The sequence below is a fragment of the Macrotis lagotis genome, chromosome 1 (genome assembly GCF_037893015.1).
Source record: "Macrotis lagotis isolate mMagLag1 chromosome 1, bilby.v1.9.chrom.fasta, whole genome shotgun sequence".
In the NCBI taxonomy this organism is placed as follows: domain Eukaryota; kingdom Metazoa; phylum Chordata; class Mammalia; order Peramelemorphia; family Peramelidae; genus Macrotis; species Macrotis lagotis.
The window spans coordinates 54,298,327-54,317,339 of NC_133658.1; the positions used below are offsets into that span (position 1 = coordinate 54,298,327).

The 19,013-nt window shown below is 37.4% G+C and overlaps 1 protein-coding gene across 13 annotated transcripts in view; it reads right to left on the minus strand.

Annotated features, from left to right (window-relative positions):
* Positions 1–19,013, minus strand: part of BANP (BTG3 associated nuclear protein) — a 273,136-nt gene that overhangs the window by 187,924 nt on the left and 66,199 nt on the right. For 9 of the 13 annotated variants that reach the window (XM_074201520.1, XM_074201473.1, XM_074201450.1 and 6 more), the window contains exons 5-6: positions 14,142–14,264; positions 12,026–12,201 (exon numbers count right to left, since the gene is read on the minus strand). In XM_074201520.1, the coding sequence (XP_074057621.1) occupies positions 12,026–12,201; positions 14,142–14,264 (299 nt within the window). The remainder of the gene's footprint in view (positions 1–12,025; positions 12,202–14,141; positions 14,265–19,013) is intronic. The other 4 variants (XM_074201509.1, XM_074201494.1, XM_074201501.1 and 1 more) reach the window with 1 other exon arrangement.

Below are 19,013 nucleotides of genomic sequence, written 5' to 3' on the forward strand. Positions count from 1 at the left end.
CTGAGGTCATGCAGCTTCTGGTAGCAAAACAGGGCAATCACAGGATTTCTCATACTACCTCATCTCCCCAAGAAGAGACTATCTTCAGTAAATGTCTTTACACTGTATTAGCCAATTCCTCAACTAAATCTACATATTAGACAATTTTTGAATAACATGCATTACATATACTATCCATAAACCTTGCTAATTTATTAAAAATCAAGTTGGCGATCTCTTTTTGACAGAAAGAAGGTCCAGTAATTTTTTTTTCTGAGTTCATTTAAACGACATCACCAGGACCTCTTTCACTGGCATTGATATGTCATGCTACAAAGTGAGAAAATATTTAACATTCAACAAATACTTCTTGACCACAAGAACTATTGCTGAGGACTGTAAGGGCTACAAAGCATCAAAGAACATGATCCCTAACTTGTCAAACACCACATTCTTTTCCCTTTCATGTAAGTATTTGTTGAGATGTAACTACATTCATTGCCTAAAGCCCTAAAGACTTGTTCTACCAATAATTTATTTACACATTCTCAAAGAGATGCCACACAGCTGTGAATGTCCAAGAAGGATCAGGCAGTCTAAGTATGGGCACCTGAGAAATATAACTGAAAGACTCATGTGGAGTCAAAGATGGGTGAGCAAACTATTGGCGAAGGCTTACACCTGAAAGATCCCAACAAAGAGATCTCTGAGAACGAGTCAAGATTAGAAAGGATTATAAATCAGTTGTGCAGAGAGAATGAGAAGAAACACCCTGACAGAGTCTGGCAGAACAGAGAACTGATGGCACAAGCAGGCTGTCACTGAGATGCACATTGTGCAGATCCTCCAGGAAGGATCTAGAAGAGGACATGGACAAGAACAGGTGGGATGAGAAGACACAGAGTGGCCTCTCCGTACAATACCAACTCTGGGATCACTTCCCTATCTAAGTGTTGGAGGAAGAAACATCCAAATTTCAAGTGAACTATAGGCTCAAAGTAAATTAGCTTTAAAAAAACAACTTTGAGCAACCTAAATAGTTCTGCATCTCTGTGAGTTTGTCATTTTGTGTATACATGGTCCAGTGGTGCATACTATAACCTAATCATCTCATTCTGTGAAATCCAGAGCTATGACCTGGAGAGTATAGGGTCATGAAGTTTCAGACATAACTGAAATGATTGAAGAACAACAAATGTACTCCCAAAAGGGTCTACTGGTGAAGGGAAGCCAAGATGGCAGAGTAGCAAGAAGTTCATCTATCACATATCTCCAAATAGGTTAGAAAATGCACTAGACTGAGTACTGATTAGGAAATCCAAATAAGTTATTTTGTTACATGCTTTGCCAACCTTTAAAGCAGTCCATAAATGATGACTCTTATTGTGTCAATAATAATGCAGATCTGATCATCTTATAACTGTTATATTGCTTGGCATTTCTGAATAACAGTCTGTAAGGAATTGCAATTATGACTCATGGTGAACACAAGATGACTGCCATGTATGACCAACAGCATCTTATGCTGAAGACGTAGGATAAAAGCTATTCAGGATAAGTAGGTTTGGAAAAGGACTAGATGTATATCAAGAACATTAGATGGCAGATGAATATTAAGTAAGTTATTTTTCCAACCCAAGACAGGGCAGATAGAGAAAGAGGTCTGCAAGAATCAGTCTGGCGTAATAGACCAGCACAGAAGTCTAATTCCATCACAATCTCATTGAACCATAAGTTCTTTGTGGGCAGGGACTGTCAATTGCCTCTTTTTTATATCCCTAAGGCTTAGGACAGTGTCTGGCAATTAATAAATTAATAATTTTTTTCAGCTGACTGATCAAGTTTGTGCAAATTGAGACATAATATTTTAGATATGACCAAAGCAGGAATTTATTTTGATTGACTATGTGTTTGTGTAAGAGGGGTTTTGTTGTTCTTTCATTATAAATTGAGGGAAGAAAAAGATAACTGAGGATAACTGAAACAAATTAAATTTAAAATCTTTTGAAAAGATCTACCCAACATTTACCCCAAGACCCTCATTATAATACAGTCCAGTGACTCACTGCAATATTCATTTTCAAATTCATTGTTAAGCAATCAGGTGACAGTCACCCTCAAGAACGCCTACTTTTCGAAGGGCATATAAACTGTTTTTTTTATTTTATTTATTTAAGGCAATGGGGTTAAGTGACTTGTCCAAGGTCACACAGTTGGGCAATTATTAAGTGTCTAAGACCAAATTTGAGCTCTGGTCCTCCTAACTCCAGGGCAGGTACTCTATCCATTGCACCACCCAGCTGCCCCAATCACATAAACTGTGAGCCCACCACCATGAGAGGTTTTTCAGTCTAAAAGAGATGTTGTTAATAAAAATAAAAATAAGTTACTAATAAACATGTTGGGCTTATTAATAAAATGATTCAATTACCTAGGAAAAAAAATATGTACCCAATAAGGTAAAAGCTTTCATGTGAATATTTTCAGTGTAAGCCTCAAGTTAGTACACAAAGTACTAACTTGTTCTTGCTAGTACTTTTCCAATTCTACTTCTCCTGAATAGCTTTCATCTTATGTCTTCAGTGTAAGATGCTGCTTGTAATATTTCACCATGAATCATAATTGCAGTTCTTTAAAGATTGTGTTGTTCAATATTCAAAAGAATATAATAGTTATAAGATGGTCAAATCTAGCTTATTATTGACATTATAAGAGTCATCATTTGTGGAGTGCTTTAAAGGTTGGCAAAGCACATAACAAATATTTCATTTTGTCCTCACCACAATCCTGGGAGGTAATTATTGTTATCCCCATTTTACATATGAGGAAACTGAGGCAGACAGCAATTAATCAACTTTCACATAGATAGCAAGGTGTCAGAGGCTAAATTCGAGCACAGGTCTTCAGGATTCCAGGTTCAGTGTTTTGTCCATAGAGCACCTACCTCCCTGCTTCTAAAACAGCAAAGTTCCTCTACTCAAGGATCACTAACTACTCTAGTTAGTCTTCAATTAAAAATGTACAGAAGTTCTAAGAGTATCACAAATATATCCAATTCAACTTATGCTGATTTAACAAAGGACAATTACAAAAAGTTAAGAGAGTAATATATTAAAAGTTAATGAGTATTATAGCTCTAAACTTAAGGAATATGAGGGAGAGGGAGAGGGAGAGGGGGAGGGAGAGGGGGAGGGGGAGAGGGGGAGGGGGAGGTGGGAGAAAAAAGGGAAGGGGGGAGAAAAGAAGGGGAAGAAAACTTTTCCTGCTGAGCTTTGGCTTACAGATGGAATATGCTGTGAGGTCAGTATACATTCAACCACTGAATCTAATCACTTACACTTGCTTCATCTCTACTTCAGAGCAATCATAGTTCACATTCCTAAGCATGACCTTAGTGACATTGCTAGTACTGAAGGTATATAGCATTAATTTATGCCTATTGTCCACTTCAGTTATTTGAGTGGTAGTCCATTTTCTAAAAGAATTAAAAAGAATGGGGGCGGCTAGGTGGCGCAGTGGATAGAGCGCCGGCCCCAGAGTCAGGAGTACTTGGGTTCAAATCTGGCCTCAGACACTTAATAATTACCTAACTGTGTGGCCTTGGGCAAGCCACTTAACCCCATTTCCCTTGGGAAAAAAAAACAACAAAAAAAAAAGAATTAAATAGAGGGGAGAATTGTCTTAACCCTTTAAGTAGAAAATTAACTAAAGCAGAACTCATAAATTTTCCAAGAAGCCCAATTAAAGAAAGCCCCCCTCCCCATAGGGGAAAACTTGATAGCCCTTTTGTTCCATGACAGAAGTCAGCAACACATTACACAATGAGGTAACAAGTGACAGGGCTTCTAGAAACCATGGAATCAATTCCAAATTTGCTTTATAGCCTATACAGCAATTAATATAGACCACATGAATTTGATAGAGCACAGTCACTGGGAGATCTGGGTTACTACAAAGTCAACTCTAGGCATTTAAGTTCTCTCTTATAAGAAGATAAGAGCAAGCTGCCTGGCTGCAATTTTTGGCTCTTATCAACAAATAAAATGACTACATCAAGAGGACAAGCCTATCATTATTCTTTAGCAGTTTAATGTTGGTAGTACAATTTCTCTGAAATCAAGTAGCCTACTTAACATTCCCTAAAGCTGAGCAAAGTTGTTTCCAGTCATTGGGGGGGGGGGGGGGGGTGTAAGGACACCAATCCAATTCCCACAACATAAATCTCACTGAAAAATTTTTAATGGATGATTCTAAAAAAGGTCCACCGTAAATCTGATCCAAGGGACATTAATGGATTAGTTGTTTTTTCAACATTTACATATACAACAATCACATTAAAAAAAAAAGACTACATCTGTCTTAATATAATCTGTGCCAAGCAATCATATCTAAAAGAAAAAAACTCCAGCAGATGCTTTCACAGAATTAGAAATTTTCCTGGGGTAAATATATTTCCTCAAGGACATAGTTTTATGAAGCATAACATATGAACACTAAGAAGGACTATATTAAAATAATTCCAAAATATAATTCCAGTACTTCAAGTGTAACATCAAAATTAAAATTCTGACATTTTCACTGAAAGCCCCTTGCAAAAAATTTACCTTCCTAAGGCAACTTTCTTCCCAGATTAAACTTTTTTCCCAAGAAGTTCAGAGGCTCAACTTCATATGCTACACACAGACAGAGATATACCACTCTGAATTAATCTTTTATGGCAAGATCTATCATTTACAAATCCCAAAATGGAATTTGCTTACATTAGCATGGTCTAAAAATATTTTAGAAAATTTTTCATTTGTTTATGTTTTCTAAATAAAATGTATATTACTCTGGACCACATTCATCTTTAAATGTAAGCGATGTAGGTCATATTAAGAAAAAACAATTTCCATGATGCTCTCTGTAACAGGAGACACACACACACACACACACACACACACACACACACACACACACACCAGATAGTCTAAGTTACGCTGATTTCCTTTTAGGGGACAAGGATATCATTCTTGAGATCATCAGTAGTTTGGCTTTCTTACTATAAGTATTAAATGACCAGTCTATAGTGAAATCATATTTGAGTTTTTAATCAGAGATCTCCCTACTGTTCTGCTAGGAATATTTTCCTGACTTCAACTGACCAATGAACGCCAAGGCTTAGGGGAATAACGTGTTTTATCTGCCTTTATATGTTCTTAAAATTTTTATCGTTTTAAAACTTTTTATCATTAACCATTAATAAAGCGGTTTTTATTGAATTATCTAGCTCATGAGTGTTTTATTGCATTTGAACCCTAGCTTGAAATAATTAGACTCTCTCCTGACCATCTCCAACTACCCACTGGACATCTCAAAGAAGAGAATCAACAGAAATCTTAAACTCAGCTTGTCCAAAACTGAACTCATCTTTTCCCTTAAAACCTCCCTAATTCTGTCAAAGGCATCACATCCTTCCAGTCACCTAGGCTCTAAACCTAGGTGCCATTCTCAGCTACTCACTCTCACCTTCTCCCCTGTCTCATCATGGGGCAGGACCCTATTCATCTCACAACTAGACTACCTTAATGGTCTGTTGGCCACTATTCCTGCCTTGAGTCTCTCTCCACTCCAATCCATCTTCCATTCAGTTGTCAAACTGATCTTCCTTCATCTTCCTATCACCCTCAGGATCAAGTATAAAAATTCTATTTGGTTTTAAAGCCCTTCTCCATCTGGCTCCTCCCTAGCCTTTCAGCTCAGACACTTCATTCTTCTACACAGCCTCTGTAATCCAGGGACCCTGGAGCCCTTGCTGTATCTCACATACTCCCTGGAGATCCCTATCTCTCCTATAGCCTATAATACCCTATAAAAAGAGTGCTCTCCAACTAAATGCTGCTAGTATCTTCTCAGACCCAAACTTCTGCACTTTCCCTCAATAAACAGCTTTGTATTCACTTCCATTTGTGGTCTGTGCTCTTTATATCACAGATTCCCCCTTTTAACCTTTCACTTGATGCTGAAACCTGGAAACTGAAGAATTCCAATGGTGAGGACAAGCCTTAGCAAAATTCACATTTGACCTGGGGCACCCTGATCTCTGATCAGTTCTGGGACCAATTCCACCACTTATTAGCTATGAAACTTTGGTAAAGTCATTTGACTCTCAACTTTCTCAACTATGAAGGGGCTCATGTCACCTCCTGCGACACTGCCAACTTGAAAATGCTGCAAAAATCAAACAAAACAAGGGAGAAAAGACTGTGAGAGTTACCATACCAATAACCAACAAAAGAAACTAGTAGTAAGGCTACTGGAGTTCCAGAGAGATCATTTCGAGGAAAATAACCATTCCAGTTACCAAAACAGGAAGATTCAATTACACAAAGACAACACAAATAAGGGCAAGTAAATAAAAATCTATGCTGGACAAAGTAGTAAGTTTAAGTAAAGATGTTAAAAATCTTCTTTTACATCATGAGTTTTTCCTTAAACTATCATATTTATAGTTGGGGGAAGGGGGACTGTTTCTTTTTACAGCTTCATCTCTTTAAAATGTTTTTTTTTTAATTATCCTTATCTCCCCCTGGCTCTGGAAAACAATTTTAGTCACCCAGGCTTGCCTGTGTTCAAAGTGTCAAGCAACTCTCTAAGTAGTAGACAAAACAAACAGAAGGCTCAGTGGAAGATGGAAATGCACAACTTCAGTTTGGATGAGAGAATACAGGTGATTCCCAACAACCAGCTGCCACTAGTTCTCCTTGGAGCACAGAAGATGGAAATGCACAACTTCAGTTTGGATGAGAGAATACAGGTGATTCCCAACAACCAGCTGCCACTAGTTTTCCTTGGAGCACAGAGCAGAACGCCCCTTTCTTCGCCCATTTCCACTGCTCCCTTCTACCTCTCTGGCTATGGCTAGAACTGGACCCTCAACTCCTCCCTTTCTTTCTTCTCATTCTTTTATCTGATGTTTTCATTTATTAATACTTTATTCAATACTACTTTAGAATTAAATGAGATAGTGCTGTGATCATAACTCAATTATTACATATATATTTTGCATGTACTTCTAGATCTCTAAATCATCTGCCTGTTAGTTGCTTGGTGGGTTCACATCCTTCGTTATCAAAGAGACCAAAAATGACATCACTATGTTAAGAGAAAATTCACAGTGTGTCCGACTGTGGTTGATCAGACCAACACAAGCCCAGAATGCTCTGCCACAGATTGGGCACAAATAGGTCATGTGAACACCTCTCTAAACTTGCCCATCTCATGTCTCGTTTGAGCTGATTTTGCTCAGAGACCAAAAGGGAAAATGCTCTCTAAGGACAAGAGTTTGCCATTCATGTATCCATGCCTAGGTCAGTGTGAAGCACAGACAGATTCTAACCCTGTGCGTGGAGAATGGGGAGAGGTGATTTGAGCAAAATTAACTTTAGTGAGAAGGAACAGAAGGAGAATAAATACCCAAGACCATTGGATCCTGACCACTGCAGGCTCAGTGCTGACCCCATAAGTTGTATCCCAAAGCCAGAGGCTCCACCAACCCCAATACCCAGGTTCCACTGACTCTTCACTCCTGACCCCTGCTCCAAATCTTATGATGAATGTTTGGCCCCTTTAAAATGTATATCAATCTTAATTCTTGAATGCATCCTTTCTAGCACATGTGAACATCAATCATTATCAGCCCCTCTGTGGTCAGCACTAAGGGGAAAATCTAGGGGAAAATCTAGAAAAAAAGGGGGGAACTGAAAGAAACCTTTTTTATACCCCCCCCATTATTCTCCCCTTCATTTTCTACTGCTGTTGTCAATAAAAGTCATTTGAAAAACTTAAAAGGGCAGTATGCATGGTTAAAGCATGAGAGTAGGCCAGCTGGACAAGAAACAGAGGAAACTAGTGATAGGAACCAAAGTAAGTAGGTAGACCCCAAGTCTCTCAGGAGAAAGAATTCAACCAAAGCAGTGTCCCACACCAAGAAGCCATCATGGAGGAATGGTGGAGCACAACTCTGCAGTCCCCACAGGACCTTCCCCCTCAAATCCCTGTTCCAGCTCCTAGTATCCATTTCTACCAGAGTTCTCACATTTATCCTCTCTCTCATGAAGCTCCATAATCAACCTCACAATTAATAGGAAGATGCGATCTTAGAATCCTAAATTGGATTTCAGAAGGTATTTTCCCATAGAATCATAGAATCAATATATGCTGATTAGGTTCTACAGTAGTAACAATAACTCACGTTCATTTAATGCTTTCCTATTTATAAAGCACCTTGTGAATAGCCCTGGTCCAAAGGATGACATATGTTTCTGTGATGCAGTCCAGGAACCACTCGGAAAAATGTGCTCAGTTCCAAATGATTTAAAAAGAAATTTTCAGGAACACACAGCATCATAAGCTGGGGTTGGCCTGTGACTTGACTATTCTAGAAATAAGGTGCCTGAACACATGTGAAGTCATATCACACTTATCTGTCTGCATAAAATTATTATGTCCAAAACATAAAGAAAAGCATATTTAGGGCTGGCATACTGTTTTATTTTTCTAAAGAATTCCATTTAGTCCATTTAGAGGCTTTACAAGGCTCTAAACAGAATCAGTGATGAAGGCTTGTACAACTTTATCAATAATAGTCACTAAAAATGCAGAAATGAAGATACAGTACCCAAGATTATAATCATTTACTACAGAAAAGTAGAAAATGGTGATGGTTAAAGGAATACAATTAATGTTATCATCACAGGTGATTACTTAATGCAACTCTATAACTAGCCATGAAGCATTAAGAAGCACAGTGGGCTTGTCCACTTATATGGTTTCATCAGTGGAGGGAACTTCCATGGGAAACCCATCTACCAGGGAAGACCTGCAATTTCTACACTAGGCAGCTATCTGGGTATGGTGGATAGAACATTCACTTTAGGGGGCGGGAGGACCTGAGTTCAAACTCTGCCAGAAGGTGTAGCAGCTGTGTGACACTGGGCAAGCACCACCTTCCTGTATTACCTTCAGTTTCTTCACTGATAAAATAAGGATCACAATAATCTGTTATTATTTAGAATAATCATCTGTTGGAAGGGTTCAATGAGATTTTAAGACACTACATACTGGCTAGTATAATTTGAATGGGATTCCTAGAGAATATCTACCATACAACATTTATGTACTCTTTTTTCATGCTCTTAATATGTTACCCATGTGTGTTATTTATTAGCCCTAAGAAGATGACATTTAATACAGATGAAATGAAAATCATTATTCTCCAGTACAAAAAGACATTCTCACAAGTTCAGGGAGACCACTCTGGAAAAACATAAACTCCTTAAAGACAACAACTGTCTCATTTCTGGCTTTGTATTTCAAGACTGAACACAAGACCTGAAGACCAGTAGGCACTTAATAAATGCACACAGCATTTTGGGAGAGAGGGATGTGGCCACCAAGAACACCACCCCTGTGACATCAAGGCAACCAGAAGACAGCCCTGGTGTGTAAGAACTGGAGAAGAAATCCCAGGTGACCATAGTCCTATCTGCTGTAGAGAGAGAATTCAAGTACGAGCTGAAAAGGAAGGCCTGGCAGACCTCGTTCAACTTTTTGAAATGCTGGAATTCTATATTTAAATCATCTATCGCTGATGCTTTCATGCTTTCACTTTCTTGTCTAATGAAATTCAATAAGTTATCTTAATGCTGCATATACTAAAAACAAAAATGATGAAATTAAATGTTCAAAATCTAACTCCATCTGATATTACCTATTAGTTGAAATTTATAGACATGTTTGTGCTTAAAATAAAGTTTCTCTACATCCCTGAAAGTACTGACAAGATAAATGAATGGCCTATTCCTACTAGAAATCTTTTTTTTAGATTTTTGTAAGGCAATGGAATCAAGTGACTTGCCCAAGGTCACACAGATAAGTGTGTAAGTATTAAGTGTCTGAGACTGGAGTTGAACTCAGTTCCTCCTGACTCTAGGGCCAGTGCACAGCTGGGAATCTTACATAAAGAAAAGCATATTTACAGCTAGTATACTGTTTATTTTTTTAAAAATTCCATATTCACGAAATAGGTTATTTAATTACAGTAACTAATAAACATTTTTGCTCCTCCTCATCAAAGGTAATGATATTCAAAGATTTGTAGAGTAAAGGACAAAGGAGTAAAAGAGGCCTTCAATCATGAAGCACATACACATGACAGGCACATTCTACAGAAACAAAGAAAAAAACAGTAATGGCATTTGTCCTCAAGGAACTCACATTTAAGGAGGATTAGAAGGGAAGGGGGAGCATGTAACAAAGAAGAAAACCCTAGAAAGGAGATATTTGAACTGCAGCCTTGAAAGAAGTCAGAGATCAGGGCAGCTAGATGGCACAGTGGATATAGCACTGGCCCTGGAGTCAGGAGTACCCGAGTTCAGATCCATCCTCAGACACTTAATATACCTAGCTATGTGGCCTTGGGCAAGCCACTTAACCCCATTTGCCTTGCAAAAAACTAAAAAAAAAAAAAAAAAAAAAAAGTCATAGATTCTAAAACCTTAAAAATATTGATCTACTAAAACTTAATATGAATAATTTTGAAGTTGATGCTTGAATTCAAAAAGTCAACTGTCAGGAAACAAAGGAGGGGTAGAGGTATTCAGTCATTCATGCAAAAAAACATTTGGATATCACATGCACAACAAATTCAAAAGGAATCCACAGTGTGAAGAGTACATTCCATCTCAGGCTACACCAAAGGAAGTAGAATGTCAGTTCTAGGAGCAGAGTCCCACTGCACATTGCCCTGTAGAATAGTCTACTGAGTCATGAGTACTCCATTTTAGGAGGAACACTGGTAAACTGGAGAGAGAAAGTCTGGTCTCAAAGGGTAATAACCAGGATGGTGATGGGCCTTGATTCCAAGTCACTGAAGAATAGGTTAAAGAAACTAGAGGAGAGAAGAGGGGAAGCACATGGCAACTGTTTTCTAGGATTTTCAAGGATTTCAATGAAAAGGAATCAAAGCTACATAAAATTATTATGGCCAAGTTTAGCCCCAAAGGAACCACATGGGAAGACATTTCCCTTCTCTCAAACTCAAAATGTTTCATTGCAGACATAAGGGACCAGGAGAATAGAACACTTCTTAAAATTCAGACTTTTTCTTTTACATTAGTTAAGAACTTTTTTTGGTCTTCCTTCTTTAACTCTTTATTCTAAGGCATGGCTCCTTGGGAAGGGGCAAGGAATTTTGTGAAGACATTACTATTTTTATTTTTAAAGAGGTTAGAGTTATCCTGCTTGACCCCAGAAGATAGAATTAAGAGCAGTATATATTTATAACAAAGAGGAAAATTGAGGCTTGATGGAAATTTTTAAAAAATCCTCCTAATAGGGGCGGCTAGGTGGTGTAGTGGATAAAGCACTGGCCCTGGAGTCAGGAGTACCTGGATTCAAATCTGGTCTCAGACAGTTAATAATTACCTAGCTGTGTGGCCTTGGGCAAGCCACTTAACCCTGTTTGCCTTGCAAAAACCTAAAAAAAAAAAAAAATCCTCCTAATTAAAGCTACTCATAAAATAGAATGGGCTCCCCTGCTGTATGTAAGGCTCTGAATAATTACTGCAAAAAAAGACTAGATGAAGATCTCTCAGTTACACTGTGGAGGGAATTCTTGTCCAGGTCCAAGGTGGAGTAGATATAGTCTCTGAGAATCTTATGAACTGGAGAATCTATGATTCCCTCTTCTAAGGAAAAAACACAATGTAGAGAATTCCATTTCCAAAATTTTATCTCTACTAGAAACAATATAATTTTGAAAAGATAATTCAACAAATGAAATGATGTAAAAACTTTCAATACCCTGATCTGGATTGTATTTTCCGTGTATCATAAAAGCTCTATTTTTTAATGCCACAGGAAACTAGGTAACACTGTCTTGAAAATCACTCCAAAAGGGAATCAAAGGAAATAAAATTCACTTAAAGTTAGTATAGTCTGAACTCAACACAATGATTTTCATTTGTTTTCTTTACCCCTTTGACACCCACTAGGTATGACATACCTTCCGAATTCAACGTAATCAAAGTAACATTGTTTCCAATGTTCTGGCTTCCTGACTGTCCACTATTGGAAACAGAGTCACTGGCCTCTGATCCACTCTCCCCGTCTTCATTGTGACTATCTTCATGGCCTGGAACCTTCACCACTATGGTGTTTTGCCTACGTGCAGGAACAGCACTGAAACAGAAACAAAAGCAGACCCACATCTTGTCAATTTATGGAATAAGGGGGAGGGGTGGGGGGGGAGTCTAACATTGAATCACGGGACAGACTTTTTTTTCCTTTAAAGAATAGTTTTTATACTTCAAAGCATTTTCCTATGTGGTACATTATGATCAATAACAAGAAGGGATAAGTAACCAGTTGAAATGTTAAAAGGCAATTCCATGATACTAAGTCAGAATCAAACAAGAGCCCATCCATCTGAAATTCTAAGGATATCAATCACATTTTAAGGAAAAAAAAAGTAATGCCTGTATTCTTTGACTTATTTTAAGTTCTAGTTTCATTACCAAATAAGACAGGTAAATTAATTCTATGACAAAACATAGAACAGTGGCTTCTGATCCCCAAGGGCAGCCCATAAAGTATTAACAAGTTAAAGAGTTCAATGATGTTTTTTAACTTTCTTTCTCTTTCTAAAAAGATTGGGGGGGGGGGTGAAGTGAAGTGATTTTAGAGAATTCCACTGAGTCGAGATGTCAACCTCTCTAAGAGCTGCTGCAGCATGTGAAATCCTGATGATCCCAAGACAATCAAAGAGAGCAGAAAGCAGATAATAAAATAGCAGATAATCCACTAGAAGACGGTTTTCTCGAGCACTTGAGCCATCTCAGCATCACAGAGAGCAGGGGTTTAGAGAGACAAAGAACTAGGAGAAACCAGATGACAGCTGGGAGGGATCTGACATCTTCACCCTCTCTTAATGCCAGACTTTCTAATCCCTTAACTGTCACTGGTGAATAACAATGCAATATCTGGAGAGGAAGATAATATTTGGGGTCACTTTAAGTGACTAAAAATGGAGGGGCTGGTTGCTGGGTCTAGACTGCCTCTGTACCACTCTCTTGGCAATGCTGACTCTCCAAGGTGGGGCTCCTCTTAGAGGTAGGGCAGCAGATTTCCTAATCCATCTCAGTAATACTCAGTGAGAAGAATCAGCCCTTCCTGGTTCAAGACATTAATAAAGCAGACTGAGAGGAAAGTTTCGGGAAATCGTCAACTTCTTTCCTATTCTGGCCATTCTCAGTTCTCCACAGACTCAGCTGGTTTCCCAAAGTATTAGGCCAAGACAATACAGATAAACTAAAAGTGGGAGAGGAAGCAGTTTGCTAACAGAAAAAGTTTGGTAGAAAAAGCAACCCAAGGCTTTATAAGGAAATAGATAGGAAACAAGTGGCTGAAAAGTATCTTTGGGAAAAAGATGGAGGAAGCATGTTTATCATAGTTGGGGTGGTCAAAATTAATATAACAGTAACAACTATATGCTTTTTCCTATCCTAAGAATTCTGAAATTTATGGTTTTTAATTAAACAAGTTATTATTTGAAAAAGTCAGAAAATTGAAATGCTCATAGAATTCACTGAAAAGAAAAACAGATGGTATAAATATCTTAATATTGCTGCCATTAGTTCAGAAAATGGTTAGCATTTAAGTATCTCTGATATGGGCCAATTTTCTCAACAAACTAATAAGAAAAAAAAATTCCTGTGAACAAGATAAGTAATCTCGTCCTATTATTTAGGAAATGTTCAAGCAATTTTCTGAATATTTTGTAAGAATTCAATGTCTGAGCTAAATTCAGAACTTAAGTTTCAAAATTCCATATCAACCTATACCACATCACCCACTTTCTAATAGTGTCACTCAGGACAATGGCACTCAAAATAATTTAACCACATCCTAATTTCACAAGTAGTCCCATAAAAAGTCTGTGTGGTTTCTTTCTTTAGACAGTTTCAATGCTCACTGCAATATAAATACATTTTGATTTTTTCCTTAGCATAACAAAAATAGAAATAATCTTGATTTTGGTCTTTTTTGAATATCAAGGGGAAAAGACTGATAAAAGTGTCAAATGGAAACAGAGAAGTGGGATTGATGCTGTAGCTACTGACTTGCTAAGGATATTTTCCAGGGAATCCGTTGCCCTGCTCAAAGGTTCTTCTTGCCCAACCATCTTGGCTACAATGGAGTTCTGTCGATCATTGTTCAGTATTACTGTAGTCTGGGGGACGACGCTATGAAACAAAAATCACAAAGAAAAAATAACTTAAAGAAACAACATGTTAATTGTACATTAGATTAATCTAAATAAGGTCAACTCTCTATTATCTATATTAACCGAGCTGAATCAAGGAATAGGAAATACAAATCTGTCACTAACCTTAAAAAAACCCTCTCTCCCCACCTCCACCTCCAAAGAACCCCCACAAGTACTATTCTGAGTGGCAAAGAAAAGATATTCCAGGACCAAAAATATTCTCTGTATCGTTGCTAAGATAAACAAGACTTGACACTACCTTCATTCAATAAGGTCTTTGAAATAGTTTCAAAATTTTACTGTAATCTTTACCCATTCTATCCCAACTATCTCCTTTAATCCAAAGCCTAAAGTTCTAATTGAGTAAAATTTTTATCTAAGTCATTTCAAGTATTACCCATTTTTTTGCAATAAGATTTAATTTTATTAGAATTATATGAACTGATAGGTGAATACTAGTAGAACAACATAGGTATTTTAAACTGATAAATTCTATGGAAATGTCTCTAAACCATAAAGTCAAAAAATTTCAATTTTTCTTCTCTGAAGAGAAGCATTATATATAGTAATTTTATTGGATAAAATAGACTGTATTTCAAGAATAATTAATTTTTGAAACTTCCGTAAAGAAATTATGCTGAAAATATTTCTAAAACTAGATATAATTTTAAATTTGAGGAAATGATTATTTATTTGCTGGGAGGATGCTATGATGTGTAGGAGGATGCTGGGTTCTGAAAGACTTTAATCACTGGAAGGCAAACTTTTAAATTTGTACCCAAACTAGAAAGGTTTTCAAATGAAGGCATTATAAGGAATTCTTTAATACCTGCCTTTTAAAGTCTGGAGAGACTTATTACCAAAAGATTAGCAACCAGATGAAATTTTATTAGACACAACTTCTCTCAATGACTACTAACTACAAGATTTGTAATTTACATTGATAGAAGGAATACTCCCACCAATTAAACCATTGATCCTTGAAGTATAGGATTAATTAGGATTACAAAGTAAAATTCACCACCACCTTTTTAGTATATACTTTGTCACAAAGGTCATTTCACAGATGGCATCACTTGACATCTGAAAAAAAATCTCCAAATTATGAGTTAATTCTAGGTGGAAAAAAAATCTTAATCTTAATTAAATGGGTTCTTATAACTTTACTATTTCTGTGGTGATATCTTTTTAAGGTCCTTATAGCAAATGATGTAATATTTCCAAAGCTCTTGCACAGTGACTGCCACAAAGTAAACTCTTTACAAATGTTTCTTCCCTTCTCTTTCCTTCTATTTTCACCACTCTCACTCTCCTTGTGTGAGCTTGGGACAAGCCATCACCTTCCTGAGCCTCAGTTTCCTTACCTGTAAAATGACAGAAAAGGAATGAAGTCCCTTCTAGACCTAAATTTATGATCCTATAATGTCATGACCATTTCAGTCTCCTTTGCATATACCCATCATTCCCGGTCAAGCTGGGGTGTCCCATAAGGGTCTATCTTGGACTCTAATCTTTGACCTCTATAATTTCTTCCTTGATGAGCTCAACTTCCAAGGGCTCAATGATTGTTTTTTGCACATGCCTCCCAAATCTATAATTCCAGGGCATCTAGGTGGCACAGTAGATAGAGCACCAGCCCTGGAGTCAGGAGTACTTTAGCTCAAATCCAGCCTAGACACTTAATAATTGCCTAGCTGTGTGATCTTGGGCAAGTCACTTAACCCCATTGCCTTTCTAAAAAGAAATTTTTTTAAAAAAAATCTACATTTCCAGCCCTCCTCTCGCTTGAGATCCAATCCCAATCAATATCCCTGCCTAACAAGGAGGCCAGTTCCACTAGATATGCCCCAGAGGGATCAGATGCAACCTGTAGCTCCAAAGCAGAACTTATCCCTTCTCTTGAAGTTGCCGGTTCTTTAACCTTTTCCATTTCTGTTGAGGGGATCACTATCCTCCTAGTCTCACAAGTTTTATCACACTAGGAGAACTCTCACAACAATTTGAGATGGAGATAATTATAGCATTCCTGAGGAGTCACCCAGTTCTCAGGGGTCAAAAGCAGCATTCACCTCCAGGCCCTCCACACTGCTGCTATACACAGCTTCTGCAGGACTCCCTGGCACTGCCACCTAACTGCATTCTCACTGCAGTTCAGACCCTCAAAACTGCAATGGTTCTTTTTGGGCCTACCTGCTCCCAAACTCCTTCCTCTCCAGGCAATTGACAAACTAAAATTTCTAAAGTATCATTCTCCTGTTCCAAAACCCACTGTGTTCCTTGTCACCTAAGTACAAACACAAACATCCCTCCCTGGCACTCAAGGCACAATTTAACCTGGACCCAAAATACCTTCACCACCAATTTGACTGTAATGTCCCTGGTAGAAGTGAAAGGGGACACCAGATGGACCTCCCTGCCCACCTCTCCTCTGGCCTGATATCCACTCTTCCCTCTCCATGCATCTCTAACCAGCTGTGGTCCTTCTGCCTGAAATGTCCTCCCTCCCTATTCTAAATACCCAAGAAACAGCAGGTACTAAATAAATGCTTGTAAACTGCTCTTAAGGTTTATCTCAGGTACCACCTCTTCTTGGAAGCCTTTTCAAGTCCCCAAGAGTTTGAGGGTTAAGGTTCTCTTTCCTTCCCAAATTACTTTCTAGTTACCTTCTCTATAAGTATGTGTTGTTTAGTCATTTTTCAGTTGTGTCCAATAGCCCTTGTCCCCTTTTGAGATTTTTTTTGGTAAAAATACTGGAGTGGTTTGTCATTTTCTTTTCCAGGTCATTTTACAGATTAGGAATCTAAGGCAAACATGATGAAGTGATTGGTTCAGGGTCACACAGCTAGAAAGTGTCTGAGGCCAGATTTGAACTCAGAAAGATGAGTCTTCCTGACTCCAGGCCTAGAATTCTACCCACTGTGCTACACAACTGCCTATCTATGTATATGTTATATCCTAAAAGTAAAGATAAGCTCTTTGATGGGAAGAAATTGGGGAAAGGGCAAACTTTCCCATCCCTCAGTACAGTACATCCATTCTATATAGTTTTGAACACACTGAATTGGTCAGCTAACACTTGATGACATAGTCAAAAAGCATATTATGTCTTATTTTATTTTTCAATATTTTATTTCTCCCCAATTACCTGCAAAAACAACTTTTAATATTCTTTAAGTCCAAAAAAATATTTTGATAGCAAAATTGCCTGAATATAGAATTACCTACTGGGTGACTAAAGGCAAATAATTTACTTTTACTACTCTTCTACTGATCAACCCACTCAAAACTTTAAAAATAAATATGCATTATTAAAGTACATTTTATCTCTGTACATTAGACTGAAGAATCAAAGTGAAGAAAAGATTTCATAGTATAAAATAATAATAATTGATAAAGCTACTAAAGACCTAGAAAAGAAAAATTTTTGCTTAGCACTGTCAAACAGTTCAGGATCAGAAACAGATTACAGTTTTATCAGCTATACCCTAAGGACCAGAAGAGGTTTCCATTTTCATGGGAGGAAGAGGAGAGAAGAGGAGGAAAAAATAAGTAAATAATTATCCTTTCACAGACAGGGCAAGAAGAAAGATCCCTTTTCTTCCCAAAATCATTAAGTGGTTGATGTTTCGATGGTCATTAAGTAAACCAAGGAAAAATTTATAAATTCGTTTTATCAATTCATTAAGAACTGGATTGGCAGAAGTGACTTTCTGAAGCAAAAGAGTCAAATTAGCCTTAAATATATAGGCTTCTAAAATACATCCAGAGAGCCAGCAGAGATAGCCCTATACAACTTTTCATTGATGACTGCCTATATTTAGGAATTAAAGGCACTGAATTGAAAGTGCTCCCCCTAAGAAGAACCTACTGTTAAGACACAGTTGTTAACTGTTAAATAATAGTTGACTAAATTATTATCAACCAACATCTGCTATGAATTTTTAAGTGTGTAACAACATATTGGTCACCAGAACTTTTAAAGTTTCTAGTTTATTTTACTGTGCCTGTGGGCTACCAGAACTTCCAATTCTACAGAAATATTCATGAAGCTTTTATTATTATCCTAAAAAAACAGTAAGTGCACTTTAAAAATACATTACTAATATGTGGTAGAAAACATGGTAAGAAATAGAACATAGGCAACTTACAATCAATCAAATATTTTTCACCATAGGTATGTGCTTAATAGTCAAACTGAAAACTAGCACACATATTACTCATTCATTTAACGTTTTTTATGTACCTACCGTGCACATAGTAATCAATGAGGTTAAAAGTCTAGATAAGACCAATCCCTGCCTTGGAGAAGCTGTAAGTCTAGCATTAGGATGACCTAAAGAAAAGTCACTATAGGGGCAGCTAGGTGGTGCAGTGGATAGAGCACTGGCCCTTCAGGAGTACCTGGGTTCAAATCCGGTCTCAGACACTTAATAATTACCTAGCTGTGTGGCCTTAGGCAAGCTACTTAACCCCATTTGCCTTAAAAAAAAAAAAAAACTAACTAAAAAAAAAGTCACTATTATACAAACACTTTAGGAGAAGCATCAGAGAATTAGATCTTAGATGAAGGCTATTAAAGAAAAACATAAATGAGGGCTTCAGAGATGGCTTCATTTAAAAGGTGCCATTTAAATAAAGGATTTAAAAACTAGTCCTCAAGTTCAAACACCTATCAACCTTTTTTCTATGTCTTTAAAATTCAAGATTCACATAAATAGAAGCATAA